At 36.8% G+C, this 27,978-nt stretch overlaps 1 protein-coding gene across 1 annotated transcript; it reads left to right on the forward strand.

Moving 5' to 3' along the window:
- Positions 1 to 554: 554 nt before the first annotated feature.
- LOC109064846 (kinesin-like protein KIF1A) lies at positions 555 to 27,903 on the forward strand. Its single transcript, XM_042718157.1, has 48 exons — positions 555 to 890; positions 3,719 to 3,905; positions 5,607 to 5,680; positions 5,825 to 6,004; positions 6,135 to 6,200; positions 6,279 to 6,457; positions 6,963 to 7,074; positions 7,316 to 7,393; positions 7,487 to 7,552; positions 7,646 to 7,663; positions 7,744 to 7,822; positions 7,990 to 8,068; positions 8,886 to 9,028; positions 10,356 to 10,489; positions 10,578 to 10,657; positions 10,753 to 10,828; positions 10,915 to 10,994; positions 11,548 to 11,738; positions 11,839 to 12,019; positions 12,195 to 12,267; positions 12,369 to 12,462; positions 12,598 to 12,746; positions 12,829 to 13,007; positions 13,980 to 14,117; positions 14,502 to 14,792; positions 17,030 to 17,148; positions 17,488 to 17,573; positions 17,726 to 17,861; positions 18,121 to 18,295; positions 18,604 to 18,694; positions 18,793 to 18,911; positions 18,989 to 19,044; positions 19,132 to 19,240; positions 19,364 to 19,430; positions 20,010 to 20,094; positions 20,249 to 20,354; positions 21,099 to 21,122; positions 21,286 to 21,400; positions 21,586 to 21,719; positions 21,900 to 21,961; positions 22,070 to 22,215; positions 22,307 to 22,492; positions 23,687 to 23,758; positions 24,074 to 24,192; positions 24,346 to 24,459; positions 24,725 to 24,917; positions 25,034 to 25,152; positions 25,515 to 27,903. The coding sequence occupies exons 2-48, from the start codon at positions 3,800 to 3,802 to the stop codon at positions 25,555 to 25,557; spliced, it is 5,322 nt and encodes a 1,773-aa protein (XP_042574091.1). The 5' UTR covers positions 555 to 890; positions 3,719 to 3,799; the 3' UTR covers positions 25,558 to 27,903.
- The last annotated feature ends 75 nt before the right edge of the window (positions 27,904 to 27,978 follow it).

Raw genomic sequence — 27,978 nt, forward strand, 5'->3', positions numbered from 1 at the left:
ATTTTAATAAGGTTCCATAAACAATGCAAATGTAATTCTTTTTTCCTTATTATTATTAGTCTACTACAGTTCAGTTTTGTCACTTACACCCCATAAGCAGGATATACCATAAAGGACATTACAAATAAAAGTATTAATTTCTTTAAAAAAAAAATACTGACCACAACTTTTGAACTGTAGTGTACATTTCGGGTCTTTTTTTTTTTTCTTTAAGTGAACCTGACTTGTTTGTCTCCTTGCATAAGCTTAGCTGGCATTCACAGCCTTCATAATGAGTTCATGGAGGGGGTCTGTGCTGTGCATGCAGAGACATAAACCCTACCGGCTGAGCTCAGAATTTCAAATGAGCTCTTTGTGCTTTCAACACTGTGGTTTGTATTCGTGGACACGGAAGCAAACCCATGAACCGTGGTCTTTTTTTAAGAGTGTCCTGTGATGCTGTTGTCAGTGTGTGGTTCTCAGGCTCTCTTTTCCTCTCTCTCTCCCCCCGTTCCTCCCTCCCACTCCCAGTGCTGCATCCATGCCGCTAGCTCCCACACTGATGATGTCATCAGCGACTCGCGGCTGATCAGCATCCTTGGCTCCACCATAAGAGCCATTTTGTGTTAGGCTGAAGAAACACTGTCTGTCAGCGCATCCCCACATCCATTAACCCCTCCCCCGGCTTCCTGACGCACCACTGCGTACCAGGCCCTGCAAAACCAGACTCCCTCAGTCTGATGGTCTTGCCAGGGGGGGCTCCACCTGCATTGTTGGTGCTGAGCTAGGGAGAGGCTGAGAGCCTATAGGAAAAAATAAAACAGCTGGGTGAGGAAGAAGACGGCGGATGGAAGCAGACTTGATGGAATAACCCACTGCTGTCCACAATCTCAACAGGATATTGCCATCAGGTATGTGAGATCTTGATTGTTGTTTGAGTGATTTATGTGTTTTAAAACCATTGTTTTTCATGTCTCTTATGATAATAAGGAGGGTGGTGCACTATGCCACTGTCTGGAAAGCCACAGAGAGGCTGTTGAAATACAAAAGACTAAGCAGAAAATGGAAAAGATCTCGAAGAAGATGTTAAAAAAACGTTTATACAAAAAAAAAAAAAAAAAAAAAAAAAAAAAAAAGATAGGCTATATGGAGAATTAAATAGGCTACTGGAATTTGATCTTGTACTATCATACTATTTAAAGACTTAGCCTATATACTATAAATGTATTTATTATCATCATTATTGTTGATATCAAAAGAGATTTAGGCTAATGTTAAATTACTTAATTCGGTCTTATTTACGTGCATTGACAGTCTTGAGACTGGCTAGGTGCTGAAGGCTGCTGTTTATGTTGGCAGGGTGAGGCCGTGTCATGAAATCTGGGCCTTTTTCATAATTCAAATGTTTTCAGTTTCAAAGGCCAGACAGATTTAGACTGAAAATTTAGACGGCCAGACAGTTTCAAAGGCCAGATAGATTTAGATAATAAGAGAGGGAAAAGCGTCGTCTATGAATATATAGAGCATTTTTTAAATTAGATGCGTTACTGAGGGTGAATACGGTGCGCACTAATATTTAAGGATCAGGAAACGATTTACTTATATCTGAATATCTGAAATTCGAAATTCTGTATATTTGCTTGTATTCTGCTCTGAACTAAAGATTCTGACAAAATATTACCATAGTAACAGACGCGTCACGCTTCTTTTACACCACAAGTCTACCGCGACGCGACGCGCTGAAACGTTCTGAATTCGCGCTTATACAGTGTAACTAGATGATGACGATTATATAAATGCGTAGATTTTGTTGATTATATTGGGAGCGTTCCTGCATGTCGCGACGCTGGCAGTGTATATTGGGTGTTGCTGCCGCATCTCAGCATCTACGCAGAGGCAGCTCTAAATATAAAAAGTTGGTATACATATTTATATATGATAACTTGTTTTGTATAGCTGGTTTGCTTCATAACCGTTGAAACGCTTTCACTGCGTTTGTTTTACCGGCTGAGCTGAAGCTGACGCAAATGCGCGTCCATCACAGCTGATTCATGACTATACAGGCTGACGGTCAGGGCAGCCATTTTCAGGAGACTGTGAGGGCTGTATGTGATAAATAACATTTGCTCAACGCGCTGGTTTGTGTACAAACGTAACTATAATTTTTTTTGCTCGAAGGATGGCACTTAGCCCAGTCTTTTTCTGGAGAGAGTTAGTGTATATACAAATGTTGTCCAAATTCATCCAGCTAGCCTACATTTTATTTTTTAATATTTTTTACTATGGGTTGGTATCCCATATTAAGTTGCCAATAAAAATTAAGGAGAAACATAATCAAAGTGTAAATTAACATAATTTTATTTTTTATATTAACTGTTGCAATAAATAGCCTATATATGTTTCAGTCTATTTTCCATTGTAGACCTATTTCTAAATCATTTTTATTCCTTGTTACCTAAAGTAAATTTGTTAATTATTCTTAGAAAAGAAGAAACTAATCCAGTTTTTCTAATCCATCATCGTGATTAAAACCATGCTTAGCAGAATCAAAGAATTTACATATAATTTGACCCAGTTCCATTTTTTTGGACAGTCTTTTAAACAGATTATTCTATCCACAGTAGGACAGTTATTAAATGGGTTATGGTGGATGTCATAGTCTTTTGTACAGAGTTGTTAAAATTAATAGCCACTGACTCAGAGTTTATTTTTAAGATGTTTTACAGCATGCAGGTCATAGTAACAGACAGTATGCAGTTCCAACATTTATAAACAATCACAATCAATGTGTGGTTGAAACCCATATAATGAAACTGTACTTATTAATTCATTAATGAAATAATATTGCTTTGTGGTACTCTGTTTTATAATTTAGTAAGTATATTACAAACAAGAAAATCTGTCATTTCTTTGTTGTGGCATTTCCAACAGTTTCTGATGTTGTGTCTGGTTTCGGATTGGTTATCAGAGCTCTTAATTTGGTATCATGAAGATCAGGTGTCTACAATATGAGTAGCGTTATTGTCCTGTATGAGGTTCACAGAAGCCATTACCATCACCCTTTTCATCATGAGATCATTCTTTTGTTGTGAAATTGTCATGTTCCACAGATAGAACAGGGATAGATTTGCACAGTAGATTAGATATGGTAGTAGGTTTTAATTATCATTTTTTTAAAAAATAGATAAGTTTGTAATCTCTTAGATATCAGTCAAGATATTTAGGAGTATTGCCACTGAAACCAAAGGTTCTCTCTGCGAGCCTGGAATAAGCCTGAATTTTGCCGACTGACTGACCTTGCAGTTGGATTCTGATTTGAACAAGCAGTTTGTTTGTTCTTTTAATAAATCTGCACATATGAAAGAGGTTATGAGTCATATAGCCATATCTGGTGTACAGTAATCTACTGAATGTCATAAAAGTCCTGATGAGTCTGGTCTGGATCTCAGAAAGTTCCATTACCTAAATTAGATTATCAGTGGCGTAACTTAGCCAGTACAATCACCTGAACAGATTTATAGGGATTTTCTTTAATTATCTCTTGTGAAGTGAATTGCTAAGGTACTAAATCTAAAGTGTAGGCCTTAACACATTTCTAGCCTTGTTTTGCAGAAGAAGTGCTGATTGTTGATGAATCATCATATAGCCTTCTTCATTGTAATTCTATAGTGAAGTAAAATGCACATACATTCTTTTGAGATTAGAACATATAGTAGCATGTCAGTGTTTCTCTCTACAGGTGGCAGGTGGCCTCTGATTCCTGGCTGGGCTTCGTCCCATCAGATCCTGTGCAGTAACAGAGCCCCAGCACTCAGACACCATGGCAGGTGCCTCGGTGAAAGTAGCTGTGAGGGTCCGTCCCTTCAATTCACGAGAGATGGGAAAAGAGAGCAAGTGTATCATCCAGATGTCAGGCAACACTACTAGTGAGTGCTCTTACATATTTTCACTTGCTGTCAATGATTATTTGAACTCATCCGAGTAAGAGATGATTGTCACTGTGCTGTAGGAATTATTTATGACTGTAATGAAATATTTATTCCCATGGTCTCTCATCAGCACCCCCATGAGAGAGAATAGCCTATTAGTGCATCTTTAGGCTTACAGGTTTAAAAATGTCAAAGAGGTCATGCTTTAGTTTTCAGAAAAGGCTTTTTAATTGATTAGGTGTGCAGCCTGTCACCATCTGACTAATACATTTGTTGACTTCAGATTTACTGTACGTTGATTCTCAAAACAATCATGCTATAAAATGGTGTGCAATGTTTTGCATTAATTCGTCAAAACAAAACTATGAGGAGCAGAATCACATTTTTAAAGTTTTGCTAAGAGATGGAGACAGGTTCATCTGACAACATTGCCACTATTGTGCAAGAAAAATAGCAATATAATCTCATTGCCAGAATTAAAAATATTTTTTTAAATAAGTTTTTTAAGTTTTTCATAAAAATAATGGAAAAATGGAAAGTAAAAATATTTAGCACTGGTAAATGTGCCTTTAGCAAAAGTTTTGGACATGTTCAGAAACAAAGTCCATTTGATGCCAAGAATTCTGTGGCATTTCAAGCCCCCATTTCTAGAGCAGCTCCAAAAACTGTAAACTGCCCCGTTGTTCTGCCTGCAGCGTGAGTGGGAAAACAGAGTCAGCTGATGCAGAGTGTGAGGTCAGACACACTGCACGGCTTTGTGCTGCTGAGAGGATGCAGGGAGGTTCATGACCTCATTCCCAGAACCCAAAGGATGGCATGATTCACACTTCCTTAGACTCATCTGTCCTGAAGCGTGCCTACATATGCATATATTGCCTCATAGTATATTATCAGTGCATAAAATGCTGTTTTGATGACTATATTGAGATGATATTTTTTGTCTTTTTTTGAACAGGTTTTTTGTGAATAAATAAACATACATTCATGTCTTCATTTAATTTATATAAATGGTGTATAGTTTATAATTATAATTAAATAGAATTAGTTTAAACATTTTTTTAGTTTTTTTTTTGTCTCTTATGCTCACCAAGTCTGCATTTATTTGATGAAAAACACAGTAAAACAGTAATATTTGTAAAATATTTTTATAATTTAACTGAACTGTTTTCTATTTTAGTATATTTTAAAATGTGGTGGCAAAGCTGAATTTTCAGCAGCCATTAGTCTTCAGTGTGTTGCATGATCCTACAGAAATCATTCTGATATGCTGATCTGATGCTCCAGAAACATTTGTTGTTATTATCATCAATTCTGAAAACAGTTGTGCTGCTTTTTGTGGAAAGAGTAATACATGTTTTTTCAGGATTATTTAATAAAGTTCAAAAGAACAGTCCTTATATTTAAAGGAATCGTTTGTACTATTATACTGTAAATGTCTTTACTGTCATCTTTAATCAGTTCAGAATGGCCCTGCTGAATGAAAGTATTAATTTCTTTAAATAAGTCTTAATAAAAACAAAGTTTTAATTTGTATAAATACATGAATAGGTTTTTAGTATCATCTTTTGCCATGAGAGGCTTCAGGTCTGAACATGATTGAAATGAAATAACAAGGCTGGAAATAGTTTTATATAGTTTGTTTTTTTCTTAATTAGATTATAGATTTATTCTTATAGACATGTTCTCTTTGCTTTCTAGCAATTATAAACCCAAAACAGCCAAAGGAGAGCAAGAGCTTCAACTTTGACTATTCGTATTGGTCACATACAACGGTGAGTTTCTTGATATTAACTGGTGAATCTGCATCTTATCCAACTCACTGCTGCTATTTTTAATTCTTCTGTGATCGTGATGACTGTTATTGAGACATTTATGATGATTTCCTTTTGTGCTTTGTGTGTTTCTGTCTTCAACAGCCAGAAGATGTGAACTATGCATGCCAAAAGCAGGTTTATAAAGACATAGGGGAGGAAATGCTTCTGCATGCTTTTGAAGGATACAACGTCTGTATCTTTGCCTATGGGCAAACTGGGGCCGGAAAGTCATATACCATGATGGGCAAGCAAGAGAAAGACCAAGAAGGCATCATCCCATTGGTAGTACACTATAATACCATCTGCAATTGACATTATTGCTATCTTTGATATTGTAGCAAATACTGTAGAATAGATGACTTAGATGCTGTTTGAGGTAACACATTTTTAATGCTGAATCTGTCTGTGACAGCTATGTGAGGACCTGTTTACCAAGATCAGTGACAATAATGACAACAGTATGTCATACTCGGTTGAGGTTAGAGCAGCACCTGCATCATAAATTGCATTGTTACCAGAGAATCAGTATATCAAGTGAAAATGTTGTTTTTCTCAGGTCAGTTACATGGAGATCTACTGTGAGCGTGTGCGGGACCTTCTGAACCCAAAGAACAAAGGGAATCTGCGTGTGCGAGAGCATCCTCTGATGGGACCATACGTCGAGGACCTATCAAAACTGGCCGTTACTTCCTACAATGACATACAGGACCTGATGGACTCTGGAAACAAAGCAAGGTGAAACTAATTTCTGAATACAGAAGAGGTTAGCCTCTGAATTACACTACCATACAAAGGTTTGGAGTTGATACATTTTAAAAAATGTTTTAGAAAATCTACCTATGCTACATTTATTTGATCATAAATAGAATAAAAACAGTAATATTGAGAAATGTTATTAATAGTATTAATAAGTAAAATATAAAATAAGTAAAATATATTGGAATATATTTTTCAACACCCAATAAATTATTTGTAACATTACAATTGCAGAATTATAAACGGTCACTTTAAATAAATTGAATGCATCCTTGCTGAATAAAAGTATGAATTTCTGTAAAAAAAAATCTTACTGACCCCAAACTTTTGAATAATAGTGTATGTATCTCTGCACATACTGTAATTTTGAAGCAATGGAAACTGCAGAACAAATGTATTTATCTAAAATGAAGCATAGATTTATATATTTATGTATGTAACTGAAATCAAATCATTCACCCCTGCGTCGCTTTGCTGTTATCAGGACTGTGGCGGCCACTAACATGAATGAGACCAGCAGCCGTTCCCATGCTGTGTTCAACATCATCTTCACACAGAAACGTTGTGATAGTGACACAGACAACACATCTGAAAAGGTACCGCATTCTCTCCTGCAGCCTTTCCCACCAGACCATCACGTTTGGCATTGTTTATTATAGTACTATATGAGAAAAAGTGAACGCTTCTTCAGAAATAGACTACAGTGCAAAAGTAGGTGAGACTCTCTGCAGTTCAAACTTTAGTGATGGATGTTGGCAGTTTGACAGATGCTGAAGTTGCTGGTATGTGCATTAGCGCTTTACCATTCTTAGACACAACATTTCCATTTGCAAACAGGTCAGCAAAATCAGCTTGGTAGACTTGGCAGGCAGTGAGAGGGCTGATTCTACTGGAGCTAAAGGCACTAGACTCAAGGTGGGTCACTTTGAGTTCAACAGAGTTGCATGACAATTTGCGATTTCAGATGAGTTCATCTTTAATAATGTGCATGCTTTGTACCTTTTGTAGGAAGGAGCCAATATCAACAAATCTTTAACAACACTAGGCAAAGTTATCTCTGCACTGGCTGAAGTGGTAAGAATTCTTTCAATTTAAATATATATGTTCTTGAAAGTAATTTAAAAAAAGGGTAAATAATAAAAATATATATATTGGATTGTTTTATAGGACTCTGCACCAAACAAGGTAAGGATCCATTTAATTGTTCTTTGTTTATCAAGCATTTATAGCTTTGACAATTTACATGGCTTCTCTTCTTCCTACAGAACAAGAAGAAGAAGAAAGTTGAGAGCTTTATTCCATACAGAGATTCAGTTCTGACATGGCTGCTGAGAGAAAACCTCGGTATGAGGCCTTATGCAGCATGCACATACAGTACCTTCTTAACAATAAACATTTCTCTCCATCACATAAAACATTGCATATTACAGTCAATGTGGTCAGTTTAACTGTGGTATGGTGCCAAAACATTAAAAAGATTCCTGAAGGTCACAGTGGTTTTCATTTATCAGGAGGAAATTCGCGCACAGCTATGGTAGCAGCTCTGAGCCCTGCTAATAACAACCACTATAATACACACAAAAAACCCAGGTAAAAACAACAACAAAAATGGTATGTTGGTAAGTTAAAGGGATAGTTTACCCAAAAATAACCAGACATTCGTTTATCTTCAAATCACAAATTAAGATATTTTTGATGAAATCATATATCATTAAATACAATAGCTTACCTACAAATCACAAACAAAAACACAACTACATTAAAACATATATCTATCAACTATTCCTTTAATGGCTATGCATTATGTGTTCAAGGCCAATAAAGGTAGTAAGGACATCGTTAAAAAAGTACATGTGACATCAGTGGTTCAACTGTAATGTTATGAACATCAACAACAAAAAAATTAAAAATAAAAATAATGACTTTATTCAACAATTTCTTCTCTTCCGTATCAGTCTTCGATGCGGTTTTATGAGAGTACCATGACGCATATTGTTATTTTTGTTTTCTTTGTACACTAAAAGTATTCTCGTAGCTTCATAAAATTAAGTTTGTACCACTGATGTCACTTGGACTATTTCAGCGATGTCGTTACTACCTTTCTTGGCCTTGAACATGTCAGTTTCGTTTCATTGCAAAGCTCTAGGATTTCATCTTATATCTTATCAAAAATATCTTAATTTGTGTTTTGAACAAAGGTCTTACAGATTCCTTTAATGGCTATGCATTACTATGAAAACCTTTATATTTTTTGATGAACTATTCCTTTAATGGCTATGCATTACTATGAAGACTTCATCCATTTCATTAGATGTCATTAGCCTCAGCAGGTGCTGTTCTGAATATAGAACTATTTGGGACATTCTGATGCTATTATGGGTAGTTAAAAGCAATATCACTGTTACAGGTACGCTGACCGAGCCAAGCAGATCCGCTGCAACGCTGTCATCAACGAAGACCCCAACAACCGCCTGGTGCGTGAGCTGAAGGAAGAGGTGTCACGTCTGAAGGATCTGCTTTATGCTCAGGGTCTTGGAGACATCATTGAGAGTGAGTCACCTGTGATGCACTTCAAACTGAGGAGCTACAATGTTTCAGTCTACTTAAAATGACAGATTTCCTCTTAGATTAAAATTGTGTGAAGAGAGTTATCCTATGAGTAAAGCAAACATTCTCAGTGTGAACTTATATTATCAGAAACCAGTGGGTCAGACAGCTCTAGGAATGTGTCTGAAGGATTTGTCTTCTCTCTTTGTTTTCTCAGCATATCGGGCACAGGCTCCTGGAATATCTGCCCTCAAATGTGTGTATTTTGGCACCTTAAATGCTTCACAATTTATGATAACCCAGGGGTTGGCAACTTTCGTTTTTGAAATGTATTATTTATTTATTTACAGTATATTACAAAGCTTTATATTGGTAATAAAACCTTATTGTCTTTAAAACAAAAATAAAAAGCGGTGCTAAAATGTGTCACCCATGCAGCACTGTGAACAGGACTGTGTAACTCACAGGACAGGATGTATTTAGGTGACTCACAATTGCGTAGATCAGTTTTTAGTTTGATACAGTACATCATGATTTTTCTTATATTTTTCATTCATTAATCCTTTATTGGAATCGTTCACGTCACATATCAACATTCACTCTCCAGAGCCTATTTTAACTCATATTTGCTTGATGAGTGGTAGTTTTGGAAGAGTTTTGGAAGAATATTACAACCATATAAGAATCATACAGTAAATCCTCTGTCCTTTTTATGTTGCCGACCCCTGTGATGCCCAAAGCAGGAATCTCTGGACCACCAAAGTCTATGCTGTGCAGTTTCAACTAATCAGTTTAAATAAAACTCATTAGTCTGACAGGCAACACTATTATTGGACTCTGCTGCTTTGATGGTTCAAAGGTGTTCTAGAGGTTTTGCCTCAATGTGAAGCACAGGCATGTGGTCATCCATGTGGTCTGTGTAGTCACAGATCAATATTTACATTGAGTGTTCAGTTCATCTCCATGCGCTTTATCTCAAGCATGGTCCAATGAATTTGAGGCATGAGGGAAAAACCCATTAATAATAAAAACTTTTGAGTCTAATTTGGTTGAAAAATAAAAACACATAACAGCGTCCTCAAATTGATGCCGTCTGCCCCGCGCCCTGCAGCTTTATAACCTTTTTAATTAGCTTTTCAGCTTTGTTTGACATTTTCTACTCTTCCTCCTTTCCCTTCTTTTCTGTTTCTATGGTTTTCCTTTTCTCTTTCCAAAAATTTTCCTTTGACTTTCCAACCTGTCATTCCCATGTGTTGCTCAGACTTGTCCAGTTACAAGACTAATCTCAATAGCATCCAGGCTGTCAATCTAAGAGGTGATTTCTCCACAGTGACCAATGCCATGACAGGGATGAGCCCATCGCCCTCTCTCTCTGCCCTGTCCAGCCGAGCTGGCTCCATCGGCAGCCTGCATGACCGGATCATGTTCAGCCCGGGAAGCGAGGAAGCCATTGAGAGGCTGAAGGTGAGAGAGAGGATGATGGAATGGATGGTTTGATAAATTAATAAGGACCACTGCTGATCGTTTTAATGTCGACCTCTTTTCCAAATAGGAAACTGAGAAGATAATCGCAGAACTCAATGAAACTTGGGAAGAGAAGCTTCGTCGCACTGAGGCCATTAGAATGGAAAGGTTGGAGACCCCGGAGAGGGCTTTTATCTTGAAATGTGTCTGAAATTTAAGTTGTGTACTTCATTTGTTAAATAAAAATTTTCTGTTTTCATTAGGGAGGCACTTTTGGCTGAAATGGGTGTGGCGATGAGGGAAGATGGAGGAACCGTTGGAGTCTTTTCACCAAAGAAGGTTAGAAGATCAAATATGTTTTCTTAAAGGAAGCTTGTGAAGTCATGTGCTTCAGTCAACACTTCTTTATGATTTGACTGTTTCAGACACCTCACCTTGTCAACCTCAATGAAGATCCACTGATGTCCGAATGCTTGTTGTACTACATTAAAGATGGAATCACCAAGTAAGAATGTTGATTATTTACAACCAGTATTTTCAACCATGGTCCACAAAGACATTAGTTAGTTTAGTTAACATGAGCTAACCATGAACAGTACTTCTACAGCATTTATTGATGTTAATCTCAACATTTACTAACACATTTAAGATCAAAAGTTTAATCTGTTTTGGTAGTTATGTACTGTTAACTAACTAAATATTACTCATAGTTAGTTTAATTAATAAATTAGCTAATGTTAACATATTATACCTTTTTGTAAAGTTATAAATTGTAAACATTTAAACAAATTAGCATTTCTGATTATATGACCAATCAGTAAATAATGATCTGTTAAATAAATTCACAAAAACTTAATATAATATTAGCTAATGTTAATATTCTAGATATAGTCATATATATATATTTTTTTACATTTTTCATTTTTTTATTTAAAAAATTTATATTTTTGGTATTAAATGATCATCATAATGGAATTTCCAACACTTGTTTTGAATTTTTTTAGTATATCTATCTGTTTCCATTCATTCTGACAAATAGCCTCCATATATTCCTGCAGGGTCGGCCGCGAGGATGCCAGCAGTCGGCAGGACATTGTCCTGAGCGGCCACTTTATTAAAGACGAACACTGTATCTTCACAAGTACTACAAATGCGTCGGGAGAGGGTACGGTAATTCTGGAGCCCTGTGAGGAAGCAGAGACTTACGTTAATGGGAAGAGAGTGACAGAGCCCACTATTCTCAGATCTGGTAACTCTTCAGTTTCCAGGCTGAAAACAATTCCAGTCTGTTGAAAATAATTTTTTTGGTGCCTGTAAGATGTTTTGACCCTGTCTGTTATCTGTCTTAGGTAACCGTATCATTATGGGCAAAAGCCACGTGTTCCGTTTCAATGACCCTGAGCAAGCACGGCAAGAGAGGGAGAGGACCCCATGTGCAGACACACCCGCGGAGCCAGTTGACTGGGCCTTTGCCCAAAGAGAACTACTGGAAAAACAAGGCATTGATATGAAACAAGAGATGGAGCAGAGGTACAGCAGCTCTTCTGTCACTAGCCCTCTTGTGGTGCTAAACCAGCAAAAATCAGATCTAGATAGGTGGAGCTGGGGGAGGTGGAGGGTTTCAGAGGAACTCTGATAACAAGCTACAGGACTATTTAGTATCTAGGTATTGTGCCTTTATTTTTGATGCTTACATCATTTACAGGTTACAGGAGCTGGAGGACCAGTACCGCAAGGAGAGAGAAGAAGCAAGCAACCTTCTGGAACAGCAGAGACTGGTAAGCCATTTAAGATAAGTCAGAGCTTAATTACTCTTTAAATAGTATAAACTCGAAGAAGCTTGCCGTGAAACCAAATTTCACAATGATTTTTTGTTTAGGACTATGAGAGTAAGCTGGAAGCTCTTCAGAGGCAGGTCGACTCCAGATATTACCCAGAAACCACAGAGGAAGAGGAGGAACCAGAAGAGGAAGGTGGGTAACATAGTTTAAACCACATAGGTACTGTATGATCTGATCCATATATCAAATGCATTATCACATGACATGAAGTGTTTAGTTGTTTCTTAGACATCACATTTGAAATGAGTTCATATTTTGGTCCTGCAGTGCCGTGGACAAAGCAAGAGACAGAACTGGCCCTCTGGGCTTTCCGGAAATGGCGATTCTATCAGTTCACCTCTCTCAGAGACCTGCTCTGGGGAAATGCAATTTTCCTCAAGGAGGCTAATGCCATTAGCGTGGAGCTAAAGAAAAAGGTACACCAAAATAATTTAGGTCAGCCTATTGATTGGATATGCCTAATGAGTAGGATAAATTGTTCCTCTTTTTTTTCTACAGGTTCAGTTTCAGTTTGTGCTGCTAACGGACACACTGTACTCCCCACTGCCTCCTGACCTCCTGCCCCCCAGCATAGCCAAAGACAGGGAGAAAAGGCTGTTCCCTCGCACCATTGTAGCAGTAGAGGTTCAGGACCAGAAAAATGGTGCCACACACTACTGGACCCTAGACAAACTCAGGTACAGTGAGACTAAACATACACAATATGCACATAATGCCCACAAAATGAGTCTAGCCCTTAAGTTATGGATCAGGAATTATAGCTCAGCTATTTTCAAAATGGTGGCACTTTTGTGGTAATAAACTACTTTTTATGAAAAGTGGTGTAACATGAAAAAATGCTGCTTTGATATCATATGAATATCTGTCTCATATGCTGCATTGAGAAGTCTGATCCATTTTAGTAAATTGGTTAAGTGAATTAGTTCAGATGGTTCATGTAAATAAATAATTCACCAACCAATTCAGCAACCCTCATTGTTTTTTGTAGCAGAAAAATTCTGCTCTGATTAAATATATCTAATTGTTAAAAAGTAAATACAAAAAAAAAAAAAAAAAACTTTTTGTTTGTAACTACTGTAGTAGTGGCAAACTAATTATTTCAAATGAGTAGCTTGACTGTAGTCAAATTACTGTAAATTATTTTTAGCATGTAGCTTGTTTACACCCTAAACACTCATTTCAAGCCGGAGAGGTATTGATTCATGTACCGTAAAATGAACTAGATCACTTTTTCTACTCTTATCAATGCTTAAGCCCTTGAATAATGGGCAGCAGCCTTACATACAGTATACATAACAGTCATGAACCATTATTTGGCATTGCTAATCAAAGGCAGGTGGTATGGTGGACGCTTATTCTTATTCTAAAGAGACAAACATTTGAATGAATCATGAGTATTTTTGCTGTTTTCATAGAAGACAAATATTATACGTTTTAAATGCATGTAGCTGGTAAAAGTTAATTTCATCCTTTAGGAGCAGACCAAACCGCCATATTGACGATCTCAAAACTAATAGGCTAAAGCTAATGGGGTTTAATGCATGTTAGCCACCTTTTTTCTTTTTGATTTATGCTTAAAAGAACATTTCAGATAACACTACAGAGCATGGTTTGTTACTTTTGCTGATGCGGTACAATTGTCTATGCAGACAAAGACTGGATTTGATGAGAGAAATGTATGACCGAGCAGCAGAGGTGCCCAGTACTGCAGTCGAGGACTGTGATCATATGATGTCCGGTGGTGACCCTTTCTATGACCGCTTTCCATGGTTCCGTCTGGTTGGTCGGTGAGTAATCGATCAGTCAATTTTGTATGCTCTAAATTGCTAAATGGATGCTGATATTCCCACTGTACATGACTGTAAACTGCCTATGATTTGCATTGTGCTTTTAATGAGGGTTCCTTCACTTTTTGAGTTGAGTGGTGAGCTATGCGCAGCCTTCATTCAATGAGTTTTGCACTAATTTTTCAGTATTCAGACACTTCAAACACTAAAGCTAAGCTTGAACACTCCTCACCAAACACACTAGAAGATCATTAGCCGAACAGAAATTGGGAGGCTCACGGCTGGGTTTATGCTGACGTATTGTACATGTGAGCCAGTGTGTGCAACAGCGTGTGCGCGTGTGGTGTTGTACTAACCCAGTTCCCATGTTTTCGGCTGCACCAGCACTCCCATTCTCAACACGTGCATGAGCAAGCGCATGAGTGACCTTACCCTCTCCCCCACCCTCTCCGACCCCGACTCTGATATAACCGAGCTCGCCGATGAGCGGCATTATGGGAAAGTCGAGGATGAGGAGTTGGATGACCTGGACGATGAAATCTTTTTGGAGGACCCTGGCTCAGAGCTTGGGAGAGAGGAGGAGGAGGAGGATGGTGTAGGGGAGCACTGCCCAGGTGTCAGCGATGGCCAGGACCCCTTTTACGACCGCTGGCCTCTGTTCAGTTTAGTGGGAAGGTTGGTGAGGTTTCAGGAGCATGCTGGCAGAGGAAACTAGCTCTTTCACACTGAGACAAAGACAACAGGGTCTGTTACTAGAACTTTCTTACAGGGCACCAAATACAGAAAAAGCATTGATAGGAGTTAGTATATCTATTGCCAAGATAAAGATCAGTTCGGTCATTTCCTAAATGTATTCTCATGGTTTCAGGTAAAACATATCTTTATGTCAATCAGTAAAAAAAATGATTTTTGATAAACAAACATTACCTCCATATTTTCTTCTAGTGTTCTAGATTCTAAAGTAAATTTCTTGGATGGCATTTATTATTACTTTCAATAAGAATAATAAGAATTTTGATTTGATTTTTTTTTTAGAAATAAATAAATGTTGATGCCATTCTATTATGTCAGTGAAAATATGATAAAATATAATAAAATATAATAAATGTAGTTTTTTTTTATTTATTATTATTATTATTATTATTTGGATTTTAACAGTAAATCAATATTGATGCTGTTGTCAATAATCAAATTTGGTACATTCAATAATAATAATAATACAATTTTGATTTTAATAATAAATAAATAATCAAACAATGATGCCATTCTAATATGTTAATGTAAATATAATAAATAAAATGTAAAAAAAATAAAAACATTTCTTTAAAGTCTGGCTTACAAGATTTGACTTTTAAAGTGTGAAACTCTTGACCTAGTCTGAAGGCAGTTTTAATGCCTTTTTCTGTATGGTTATATGTGTTTTCCTTAGACAACAAACCTTTTACCTTTTTTATGCATTCTTATGCATTGATAAGTGTTGCATACAGTGTTGAAATGCACAATTTCAGTGCTGTCTGAGGTTTTCAGTAACTGAATGAGAGGAAACTAACAAAAAGAATAGCAATGACAAGATACTGACTGTGAAACACAGTAGATCACTGGTGACAGATCCCTAATGCATGTTTATTGTAACAAAGGGCAACTTTACACATTTGAAGGCATTTGAACATGGGTGGCTCTACAGGACATAATTAATATTGTTGCGAATGTTTTGAAAGATACAGTATTGTATGGCAGCATAATACATTTTTTGTCTGCTCTTCTCTGAAACAAAATTAGCGTCCTCTGCAGAATTCCGTTGTTTCTGTGATCATTATAAATCGGTTGATTGTTTTGTCTGAAAAGCTACAGTGCTCAAGATGAAAGAGCTGGTTTCGACTACAGCAGTCTCAATCAGGCATGCCAGAACTAAAATTTGTACCACAGTTTTGGATTGACTCCCACACTCTCACTTCCCTGCGCACATGCAACATACAAGATTTGTGATGTGTGTTGACTTTTTGATTTATCTTTTAAGTTGATGGGGGTCAAATTCATGTATGTTAATGTCATTTAAATTTTTTGCTTTCCAGTTTGCATCTGGCCCAATAAGCCAAATTTGGAGATTTTTTTTCACTAAACATTTTGTTTATCTGAGCATGCTATATTTGCGCCTCACCAATCTTGTCAAAAGCTCCTCCCCTCTGGCCACACCTCGTGCCACTCTTGAACCCTGCCTGTCAAGCTTCGTCCAGCAACACATTGGGATCAAGAGGGCAGATCTGAATTGAATGAATGTATTTGTCTGAATGTAGACAAGATGAAGGCCAATCTGTCACCAAACTTACCTGCATTCGATATCTATTCGATGTCTAGTTCAGGGATTTCATAGACACATATCTGAGACAAGGAATTGTAATTAAACCTTCAATCAGTTACTGAAACATCATTTAAAATCAGATGTGTGACAATGCATTTCCTTATCTTTACCTATGTTTATGGCTTGATAATTACGATCAGTTAGTCAAAAGTTATAGTGTAAAATAGCTTGTGGTGCAGTTCTCTTCTATATGCATGTTCTTGAAACACTTTCACCAACCACCACTGAGACCAAAATCCTTGCAATTATCACATTCTGTATCATTTTATGAGAATGGAGGCTCTAATAGAGTATTCACAGATGAACCGCAGACTTTTTGGCTTTCACTGCAGCAGCTTCTTATTTGGTTGCTTTTTTTGTGTCTGATGTTGTGTTGTCTAGTGGCAGTGTGGCTTAATTTTCACTGACATTTTCCCATTTAAACTTCTTTTTCCATTAATGTTAACGCTTTTTTCTTCTTTTTCTTCTTTTTCTTCTCCCATCAACTGTCTCAAATCCCTCTTCTTTCTTTGGCTCTCCTCCTTTTTCCCATCATCCTCTCCTTCTCCCATAGGGCATTTGTGTATCTGAGTAATCTGCTGTACCCTGTGCCATTAGTGCACCGTGTGGCTATTGTAAGTGAGAAGGGCGAGGTCAAGGGGTTCCTCCGCGTGGCAGTACAAGCCATATCAGGTAAGTTCATCTTCATAATGCTTTCACAAACCTAATTTGAGCAGATTCTAGAGCTAACCTGCATGGTGTATCACTTTACATTAATTATTATCACTTTACATAAAGTATTGTTTGACGTTTTTATAATAGTATAGGAGTACCACAAGGCTCAGTATTCAGACCAATTATGTTTTCATATTTCAATGGTAAATTCTCTTGTGTTTTATGAATTAAATTTAGATGTATGCATGTATGTATTTTCTTCCTTCCTTTCTCTGATTATGTTTAGAATTGTTTTGTGCAAACCTAATTATGATTAAATCTTAAATTGTTGCCATAATCATTAATTTCTTTTCACAGCTGATGAAGAGGCTCCTGATTATGGCTCAGGTGTGAGACAATCAGGAACTGCCAAGATCTCATTTGAGGATCAACAGTTTGAGAAGGTTGGTTGTGTCACTCATTTCATGTAATTGATTCTGTTTTGTCTTGGCAAATTAATTCTCACAGTTATTATTTCAGAAGTTGAGTCGGCTTTTTAGGTATGAAATTGTTTATGTAGAAGGTGAGACACCATCAAGAATTGTTTTTCTCTCAGTTCCAGACAGAAACATGCACTGGTGGGATGTCTCACACAAACACATCTCAAGAGGAGCTGCGCATTGTAGAAGGAGAAGGACAAAACTCAGAACTGGGCCTCAGTGCTGATGAGGTCAACAATAACACCTGTGCGGGTAACATTTTTTTTGAAAATAAATAAATAAACATTACTGGTGGCCTCATTTATTTATTCATAACTGACTGATATAAATTTTCCATGATACGTTATGATGAATTTCTACATGCCACAACATAAAATAATTTGCCTAGTAATCATGTGTGATATTTTTACTATTAAAGTAGTTGTAAATAGTAATATAAGTGACTTACACAAGAGTTAGACAGTATTTGTATTCTAATCTGATCTGTTTTCTCATGCAATGCTGCGTCTAGCTTCTCCTGATGTTCCTAACAGTCCTCTGAAGGGTGGCCTGGAATGTCCTCTTGATGTGACTCAGGAAAAATCACTCCAGCATTTGAAAATCGGCAGCAACTTCACCTTCAGGGTCACAGTGCTTCAGGCCTCTAGCATCTCTGCTGAGTATGCAGATATCTTCTGCCAGTTCAAGTGAGTAGATGTTTCTCATTCATAGATTTATCAGGATGGATTTTCCATAAAAACTGTGCTGTACATCTGACAGATTTTAGGGTTTGAAAGGCAAATACTTATTACTTATTAAAAGGCAAATACACATTATACATTTCAGCCACAGTGTTTTAGATGAACATTGTTTTCATGCTGCTAAATTTTTTAAAAGTTGCCAATCAAAAACCATGTGCCCCTCTGTTTGAATGACACCTCTGCAAACACTCATCCCGGATGCTCATAAGACTTCTGAAGCAATCTCATCACAGTTGTCCTATGTCTTTTTCCAGCTTTATTCACAGGCATGACGAGGCATTTTCCACTGAGCCATTAAAGAATACCGGCCGAGGGCCTCCACTGGGATTCTACCATGTACAAAATGTAATCAACCTTTGTGACATTTACTAATGAAGTAATTTAATCATGTTTTAGTTGTTAAATGAAACATAAATAATTTTTTCGGTTTGCTACTGTTGCAGATAACCGTGGAGGTCACCAAGTCTTTTGTGGAATACATCAAAAGTCAGCCAATAGTTTTTGAGGTGTTCGGCCACTACCAGAAACAGCCTTTCCCTCCGCTCTGTAAGGATTTAATTAGGTAAACAACTTTTTTTTAATTTATTGTCATACTTTTTAGTCGCCTACAATGTCAAATAAAAAGTTCCTTCCCTATAGTTCATTACGCCCAACAAGAAGGCAGTTCCCTAGAGTTATGCCTTTGTCAAAGCCAGGTAAGGAGATGTTTGGTCTCATTTCTTGACCAGTACATACAGTGCTTGCGGTCTCTCTGTGTCTGAACTCTGCCTCTGTCTCCCCAGTGCCTGCCACTAAACTGAATACGCTGACACGCTCAACCGCTGGCCCCTGTCACTGCAAATATGACCTTATGGCATTCTTTGAGATCTGTGAGCTGGAGGCCAATGGAGAGTGAGTATCTGATAAACACATTGTAGTATATCAGTTCCTAGTAAGTTACTCATTGAAGCTTGTATGTATGGTAGGTTATTCATATATAATGTAACCCTTGTACCTGTTTGTGTACTTTTTTAGCTACATCCCAGCTGTTGTTGATCACAGGGGTGGAATGCCCTGCCACGGTGCATTCCTTTTGCACCAGGTAAACATGAATCCATCTGTCCCTATCAACCCATTAAATGGTAAAAGTTGGGGGTTGCTAAGATCTATTAATGTTTTTGAAATAAATCTTTAGTGCTCACCATAAGTATAAACAGTTAAATTGTGAACATTATTACATTTATATTTGTTTTCCATTTTTGTACATTAAAATGTACTTTTTCCTGTTATGGCAAAGCTAAATTTTCAGCAGCCATTACTCCTGTCTTCTGTGTCACATAATATTTCAGAAATCATTCTAAAAAAATAATTTGGTGCTCAAGAAACATTTCATTGTTATCAATGTAAAAAAAAAAAAAACAAGTGTTATTGCTCAATATTTTATGCAAACTGAGATACATTTTGTCAGGATTCTTTGATAAATTTATTTAAAATAGTTTGTAACATTACTTTTGTTACATTTTATATATCTTTACTGTCGCTTTTGATTACTTCAATATTTCCTTTCTGAATAAAGGTATTCATTTCTGTGAAAAAGGTTTTTACAGACCACAAAATATTTAACTTAAGTGTGAACTGAGATAAAAATTGAGGATTTTCACCTTTGCCATATTTTCTGCAGGGCATCCAAAGAAGAATTACAGTGACTATTGCCCATGAAACTGGCAATGATATTGAGTGGAAGGAGGTTAAAGAGCTCGTCATAGGTTAGTGCTATTTCTTTCTCTCAAAAATAGTTGATCAGAATCTCTGGCTTCCATCACATTAAGTGCTAACTGGCATAGAGGACAAATGGAGATTTTATGGTGAATGTTCAGGCAGAGTTTCAGAAGACTCAGCATTTCTTCTGTTCTTTTTTAGGGCGTATCCGTAACACACCTGAGGCAGATGAGACTATCATCGACCCCAACATCCTGTCCCTCAACATCCTGTCTTCAGGCTACATACGACCATCTTATGATGACAGGTACACCACTGATCCTTCCTCCAGTTCCTCTCAATAACAGAATACTTTTAAAGGCTGTTTTTGCTATTTGCAACATGACTGCTGTGTTATAATAAAAACACAATGTTAGCAATAACAAATTATTTACATGAATGACATATATTCAGATTATTTGTGACCCTGGACCACAAAACTAGTCTTAAGTCGCAGGGATATATTTGTAGCAATTGCCAACAATACATTGTATGGGTTAAAATGATTGATTTTTCTTTTAAACTTAATTTTTGATTAATAATATGCATAGCTAAGGACTTAATTTGGACAACTTTAAAGGCAATTCTCTCAATATTTTGATTGTTTTGCACCCTCAGATTCCAGATTTTCAAATAGTTGTATCTCGGCCAAATATTGTCATATTCTAACAAATCATACATCAAATGAAAGCTTATTTATGTATACTGTATATAAAAAGCTTGTATATAGTATATAGAAAGCTTGTTTATGATGTATAAATCTAAAAAAAAAAAACTTTGACCCCTATGACTGGTGTTGTGGTCCAGAGTCACATTTGTATTATGTATATATTATATATGTCAATTTAATTAATATATATTAATCAGTTACTCTTAATTATTAATATTAATTAAAATGTGTGCTAACAACACTGAAACCCTCATAACTAATTCACATAGATGTTTTTAAAATTAGTAAATTACCAAAACTTTAATTCACTAACATGGTAGTTTCTTTATTGTGTCCTGTCAGAGTGTCATTGGGAATTGACCATAGGTATGTTTTTTCCTTAAGCATACAGGTTTTTTAAAATTAATTTATTATTTGTTGTCGTTGTTGTTGTCATTGTTGTAACCCACCTTACATTTTCAAACTTGTACAAATAAAGGAAAAAATATAAGCAGCGATATAATTCTCAAAGCTGATTGCAACTTTTCAGGACATTTTACCGCTTTGAGGCCGCATGGGACAGCTCCATGCACAATTCCCTCCTGCTGAATCGTGTCACTCCATATGGAGAGAAAATTTACATCACCCTCTCTGCCTATCTTGAGGTGAGGAAGACTCTTTCAAACTGAAGTGATCAGATTATGACATTTTATTAATGTGGGAGATATTGGAGCTTATCAGAAACAGTATAAACCTAGTAACAGTAAATTCAAGCCAGCCAGTCAGAAGTTTGAATTTGCTTTGAATTTGATTATATGATGTTCCACTAACTTGCTGCTGTAATGTTTAGATGGAGAACTGCACTCAACCTACTGTCATCACTAAGGACTTTTGCATGGTGTTTTACTCAAGAGATGCTAAACTTCCTGCATCACGATCCATTCGAAACCTTTTCAGCACTGGTGCCTTTAGGCCCTCTGAGAGGTGAGAAAAGTTTGCTGGCCTCTTTTTGCAGTCAAGTAAACTGATTTGAGATTGAGTTTATTCAATGTAGATTGAGTTAATCAATGCACTATTTCTAATCTTTAATGCTCAGGACTTGATATCTAAAAACAGCTTTTCACTTGGACTATCATTGTAATTGGTTTGTCTTTCCTGTCTCAGTAACCGTGTGACTGGAGTGTATGAATTAAGCCTTTGCCATTTGGCTGACATTGGAAGTCCTGGTAAGTTATCGTGTACAAATGCAAATGTACAAATTATCTTTAGCACATAAATATGCAGATTTAACCCAGTTGTTTGATTAATTTTGTTGTTTTGCCATGATGGTGCAGGTATGCAAAGGAGGCGCAGACGGGTGCTGGACACCTCAGTGGCGTATGTGCGTGGAGAGGAGAACCTTGCAGGTTGGAGGCCTCGCAGTGACAGCCTCATCCTGGACCACCAGTGGGAGCTGGAGAAACTTAGCCTTTTACAAGAGGTAAAATATGGTCCATCTTAATGTTTAATTTTGGCTATAGTCTGATTTTTGTCTTCAGTCAAGTAAATGATTGTGAGGTGTTTGCTTATAGGTGGAGAAGACCAGGCATTACCTTCTGCTGAGAGAGAAGCTGGAAGCATCTCTGCTGCTGGGACAGGACTCTTTCTGTGGCAAAGACCTGATGGACTCACCTAAGGCCTCCAGCCCCATGATCAACCCAGTAGTCAGTCTGGGTCTGGACAGTCCCAACGAGAGGCAAAGGGAGCTGGCTGCCAAGGTGAATGTTGCCGCTTTATAATCCACATAACATGACACTGATAGCCTATTCCCACCAAGTCAAGTTTGACAAAACCAAACAAAATATAATATATACACTGCCATTCAAAAGTTTGGGATCCGTAAGATTTCATATGTTTTTTAATGGAGTCTCTTGTACTCATTGAGGCTGTATTTATTTGATTAAAAATACAGAAAAATCTCTAATATTGTGAGATATTATTTCAATTTCTAATATTGGTTTTCTGTTTTGATATACTTTAAAATATAATTTATTTCTGTGATCAAACCTGAATTTTCAGCTTCATTACTCCAGTCTTCAGTGTCACATGATCCTTCAGAAACCATTCTAATGTGCTGATTTATTATCAGTGCTGGAAACAGTTGTGCTGCTTCCTGGCACAATGCGACAACTGTCGCGTCTGGTGTAGACATGGTGTAAAAATATAATTCTTAATCATCCTTAAGATAAATTTACTTGTTTTATTTACTTGCTTTCAGATACGATATCTTTAATAATTTAATTAATTTTAATTTATACCTAATGTGTAAATATGAATAGATAAAATTAAAACAAACTAACAAAGACAGAAAAAGGCAATTTGGTAGACAAATTACAATTAATTCAAGATATATTCTTATAAGTTTTTTTTTTTTTTTTTTTTTTTTTTACACAGTTGCTTCTCAAGTAGTTATAATGAATAAGAATTTGCTGTTTTGTTAAGGAGTACCACAAGGCTCAATATCCAGACCTATTATGTTTTCTCATTTTTTTTACTTAATACTTACAATAATCTCACAAAACAAAAAAAAAAACATCCAAACCCTAAAAAATATTCACAATCCCAAAAAAACATTCAGTTTTTTGTTTGCCATGCCAACAATAATAAAAAATACAAATAAATAAAAATAAGACTTTCTCAATTTCAATAGAAAAAAGAGAAACATTTCAATATATTATTTTAAATTCTGTGTGAAGCTAATAGAGACACATTCAGTTTTTCAAATCATGTTGTTCATGTCCCTTGCTGTATGTTAAAATTTGGCCCTGGTGAGTTTGTCATACATTTTTATTACTTTTAACTGGTCTTTTATTAAATTGAAAACCTCCACTCTGAAATGCTAAAACTTTTTGTTGTTAATTTATGTATTTTATTCAATTTTCCTACATTTTTTTTTCTTTTTCTCTTTTCAGTGTGTGCGACTGCTCATGCACACCTTTAACAGGCAGTACAGCCAGGTGAGCAGCAGTCTTAGTGAGAGCAAGGTGAGCCTTTACTGCCCTAGTGTTTGTCCAGACCTTGCCTCATTCTCTTGCCCATGCAGACCAGATATCTCTCTCTCTCTCTCTCGCTCTCTCTTTCTTATGTCATATTTAGCAGTCTTTTTCTTTTAGCCATTTTAAAAATGCCTTTTAAAAAAAGGCTCTTCACTTCTCTCATTCACTCATTTAGAGTAGAGCAGCATGATTAGTGTACTAGATGCTTTAAGGGTAAGCATGGCATTTTCTGGAATATGATGAATGAGACACTTTTATTACGTTGCCAGCTTTATCATCTGGTGGTGCTCTTTTTTTTTTTAGCTGTCAGAGATGTCTGCATCACTTTTAAGAGAACGTTCTTCCTCCCCTCTGAGCACTTTAACACCCTCCTCCACCTGCCCGTCACTGGTGGATGGTCACTATGACAGTCCAGACCTCAGGTCAGTGTATTTTCAACACAAAAGTTCCTGTTAGTATGAAAACAATATGATAATACTAGTTCTCTAGAATCAGCCTATACGGTCTGTTCAGTCTCAGGACACCTCAAATACTTTACAACTAACAGGACTTTCATGTTCTATGTGATTTTACAGAGGTGCTGAAGCAAACTCTGGTGCCTCTAGCCCTGATCTCGACCCCTTCAGCCCTATAGAGAGAAAACCCAGGAGCTGCACCTTCATCCCGAACATCCAGGAGATTCGCATCAGGTAGTATCTCAAACTGTCCCGGAAATTTACCGCCTCAACTCAGTTTTGACTTTGAAAGTACACTAAAGCTTTGTGTAGGCGGGCAGCAAAAAAACTGACTTTTTGGTGTATTTGATTGAATGTTTGTATAACATCCGCACCACTAGGTGTCAGTATAACATTCAAGACCACTGTTGAAAATCTCCTGTCCTTAAAACGTTAATGTATCCTGTTATTGATTACCCTGTAAATAATATGGTACATATCTACTATTTCCTGATTACAGCCCCATTGTGTCAAAGAAAGGCTATCTACACTTTCTCGAGCCACACACTAATGGCTGGGTGAAGCGGTACATTGTGGTGCGGCGGCCATATGTCTTCCTGTACCGCAGTGAGAGAGACTGCGTGGAGAGAGCCGTCATCAACCTGTCCTCTGCTCAGGTGGAGTACAGTGAAGATCAGCAGGCCATGCTGAGGGTGAGGCCATTTATTTATACCTCGTCCAAGGACATACACATGACTACTGAGGAAAGTGTTCTGCTAGCAATAGTTGTCCACTGATTTTGTTAACCCATGTGATGTTTGGTTTCTAGGCTCCTAACACTTTTGCAGTGTGCGCTGAGCACCGCAACATTCTCCTCCAAGCAGCCAATGACAAAGAAATGCATGACTGGCTGTACGCATTCAACCCACTTCTGGCAGGAACTATCAGGTATATAAAATAAAACTATTTTATTTTATTTCAGTATTTCACCACATAAAATCTGCGGTTGCAACAAACAAGCCAATTTCTTTTAATTTATTTGTTTCAATATTTTATTTTAGCACATTGCATGCAACCTGTCTGTGTTGAACACTAGTTTTGTTATTGTTAGCTAACATATAGTTTTTGTTCAAATAATTTAATTAAAATAAAGCTGAAACAAAATAAAATATAAATATTAGAAAAATAAAAAAGCTCTGAGCTATAAGGTTCGTTTTAGTTCATTGCACAACAGCTCCACTGCTAAGAGAATCAGCTTATGATCAATGATATTGCTGAATTTCTACTAATCTCTCTCTCTCTACCCACAGGTCTAAGCTTTCCAGGAGAAAATCAGGACCGATGAGGATGTGAAAGAGTTTTTTCTCTGGCTGAAACAAACAGATAGATAACAGGCTGTTGTGATGTAATTAGGTCATGTGATCATAAGTGCCCTATCCCCATGTCATCACAGCTGCCTCTTGCCTGCCCATCCCAGCATTCCCCTCTCAGTCTGTCCATGCCAACCATAGACTGTGGGCCTGGCTCCACAGAGTGTGTGTGTTAGGCCATATTTAGTGTAAATTTACAACATTGAAATATATTCAGCACTTCCCGCTAACATAGCTACAAGCTAGAATGGCAAAACAGCATCTTAAGACACAGCCCTACTCTTAGTTCATTTGTAAATGCGACTCAACGCTCTGTTTGTGTATGTGCTTCTGCAGAGTAGATGTCAAGTGCTTTTACCTGGGCTTTAGTAGTTGCCTCTCGGTTTTGATCTGTCATGATCATTGTGCTTTATGAAGGGATGCAGAGCTTATTTTGAGGTCACCTTTTATGCAGTGGACGACAGAAGATTGCAATGGATTTAAGACTAAAAAATAGGTAATTGTCCATTATTTTGACAAAAATCAGCATTGGAAAAGTACAAATCGTCTGCCATAAGGAGTTTATTTTGTGTTTTTATTTTCATCCGTAATGTCTTTTTTACATTACATCTTTACGTTTACTTATTTATTAAGCATTGTATGTTTTATAAACATAATTTTTTAAGAGGTCACTATTTGTAGTGTGCTACAAAATAATTTTTCACCTTGCACTTTTGATGATGAGCTTTATTTACCAGGTACATTTAGGTTAATTTGCACAAGAGCTCTGCTGCTAAGAGAATCAGCTTCTTTAATAATTTCTTTATTTACAACCTTTCATTATTTGCGCACAAAATTGGATAGCTGTGATGCTCAATTACACTGAACAATTATTTCGGTTACATCACATATTTCAAATAACATTATGCCGGAAGTTTCTGTAGCTTAATTGCATCATTGTTCCTCATTTGTAACTTCTACGTTCAGCTCATCCCAGCCTTACATGTTATAATATATTAAAAATCTGTATTCAGACCTCTTACACAGTGTTTCCTAGTGAAGCAGCAATAAGATCAAGTCTTGTAAGAGAAGATCCAGTTTTAGTGTTCCAATATGTAACACAGAGTCTGATAGCTTTTACCAATCATTTGGTGATCACCAATATAGTAATTTTTATTTAGCTTAGCTAAACAGTTCATTATTTTGTTAGATGTATCAGTTATAATAAGCATATACACATACACCTGGTTTTTGCTCCACACTTTGCCTTGAAACTATGAAGACAGTGTATACTAAGTATAGAAAACTGTCATGACAGTTACATCTTAGAGGTATTACTTGAGGCCGTGTATGAATCTCTCGTTTGGCTTGGTTTAAGCTCATGCTATTGGTCAGTCAGCCATTTAGCACGCTGCTCATGTTGCTGTTACAGATATCATGAAAGAGGATTGATGTTTTGTGCCATGGGCCAGCCAACCCAAAGAGCACAATCGTAACAGCAACATCTAGTTGTGAACATAGCCGAGAGAGTTCAGCAGTTCTGGTCTTTACCTCTCAAAATGGTTTCTTCATAAGCAGCAGTATAAGTATGCCTTGTTAGACTCTTACATGGAATATGGATCTGAAATGTAAATTAGAGACAGATGTTTAGGTTTTGGACAATATTGACAGTCATACAGTGCCCTGACGTTTTTTTATCCGTTCCTGTCTTTGATAATGCTATGTATATGATAGCATGCTGTACATATTTATTCAGCTAAATGAAATGTATCAAACGTATCTCATTTACCTCCATACAGTATAAGAGTAGCATTTACATAAAGATAATAGATTCATTCGTATTATTTTACCAAACTGAAGGATCACAGTCGACTATGAGCATGTGGTGTTCGCATTGACACGGTGCCCTGAAAACAAAGCATTCAACAAGACTTTGTCAACATACATATATATTGCAGATAAACAAGATTTTTAAGGTTTGTAGTTGATAATGTGTCTCTCTTTTTCTCTTTCACTCTCAATCGATCCTTTGTCTTACCACGTCTGTCCGAGCATCATTTCAAATAAACATGTTTCATCCATCCAAATATTCCAAATTTAAAAAAAGAAGGAACTCAATATAAACTAAGTGTACCTATTGTAATTGCTTCAATATTTCTGTTGATTTGCTCTGTATATAAACCCGAGTGTGGTCTACCACACTTAGCTGTAACCACTTTATACCATAATGAATGGGCTGTAGTGTACTCAGTGCTCAAGTTCTTTGAGTGTTGGACCTGTGTCTTCTAATGTCTGTGGACACTTAACACTTTGTCAGGTGTGAAATAAATGTGAAATATGCGCAACGTTGCTCGAGTCTGGACTGTGTGTTTTTGTTCAAGTCAGAGGTGCATTCAAGCCTCTTACATGGTGTTTTTCTAGCAAG

The sequence above is a fragment of the Cyprinus carpio genome, chromosome B2, assembly GCF_018340385.1.
Source record: "Cyprinus carpio isolate SPL01 chromosome B2, ASM1834038v1, whole genome shotgun sequence".
Taxonomy (NCBI): domain Eukaryota; kingdom Metazoa; phylum Chordata; class Actinopteri; order Cypriniformes; family Cyprinidae; genus Cyprinus; species Cyprinus carpio.

What these genes read in the sequence shown, in the direction of transcription:
- LOC109064846 (XM_042718157.1), top strand. Translation starts at nt 3,800, where the DNA reads ATGGCAGGTGCCTCGGTGAAAGTAGCTGTGAGGGTCCGTCCCTTCAAT. An exon ending in GGTTAAAGAGCTCGTCATAG is followed by an intron (nt 20,095 to 20,248) that starts GTTAGTGCTATT and finishes GTTCTTTTTTAG; the next exon opens with GGCGTATCCGTAACACACCT. An exon ending in GGCTGACATTGGAAGTCCTG is followed by an intron (nt 21,962 to 22,069) that starts GTAAGTTATCGT and finishes ATGATGGTGCAG; the next exon opens with GTATGCAAAGGAGGCGCAGA.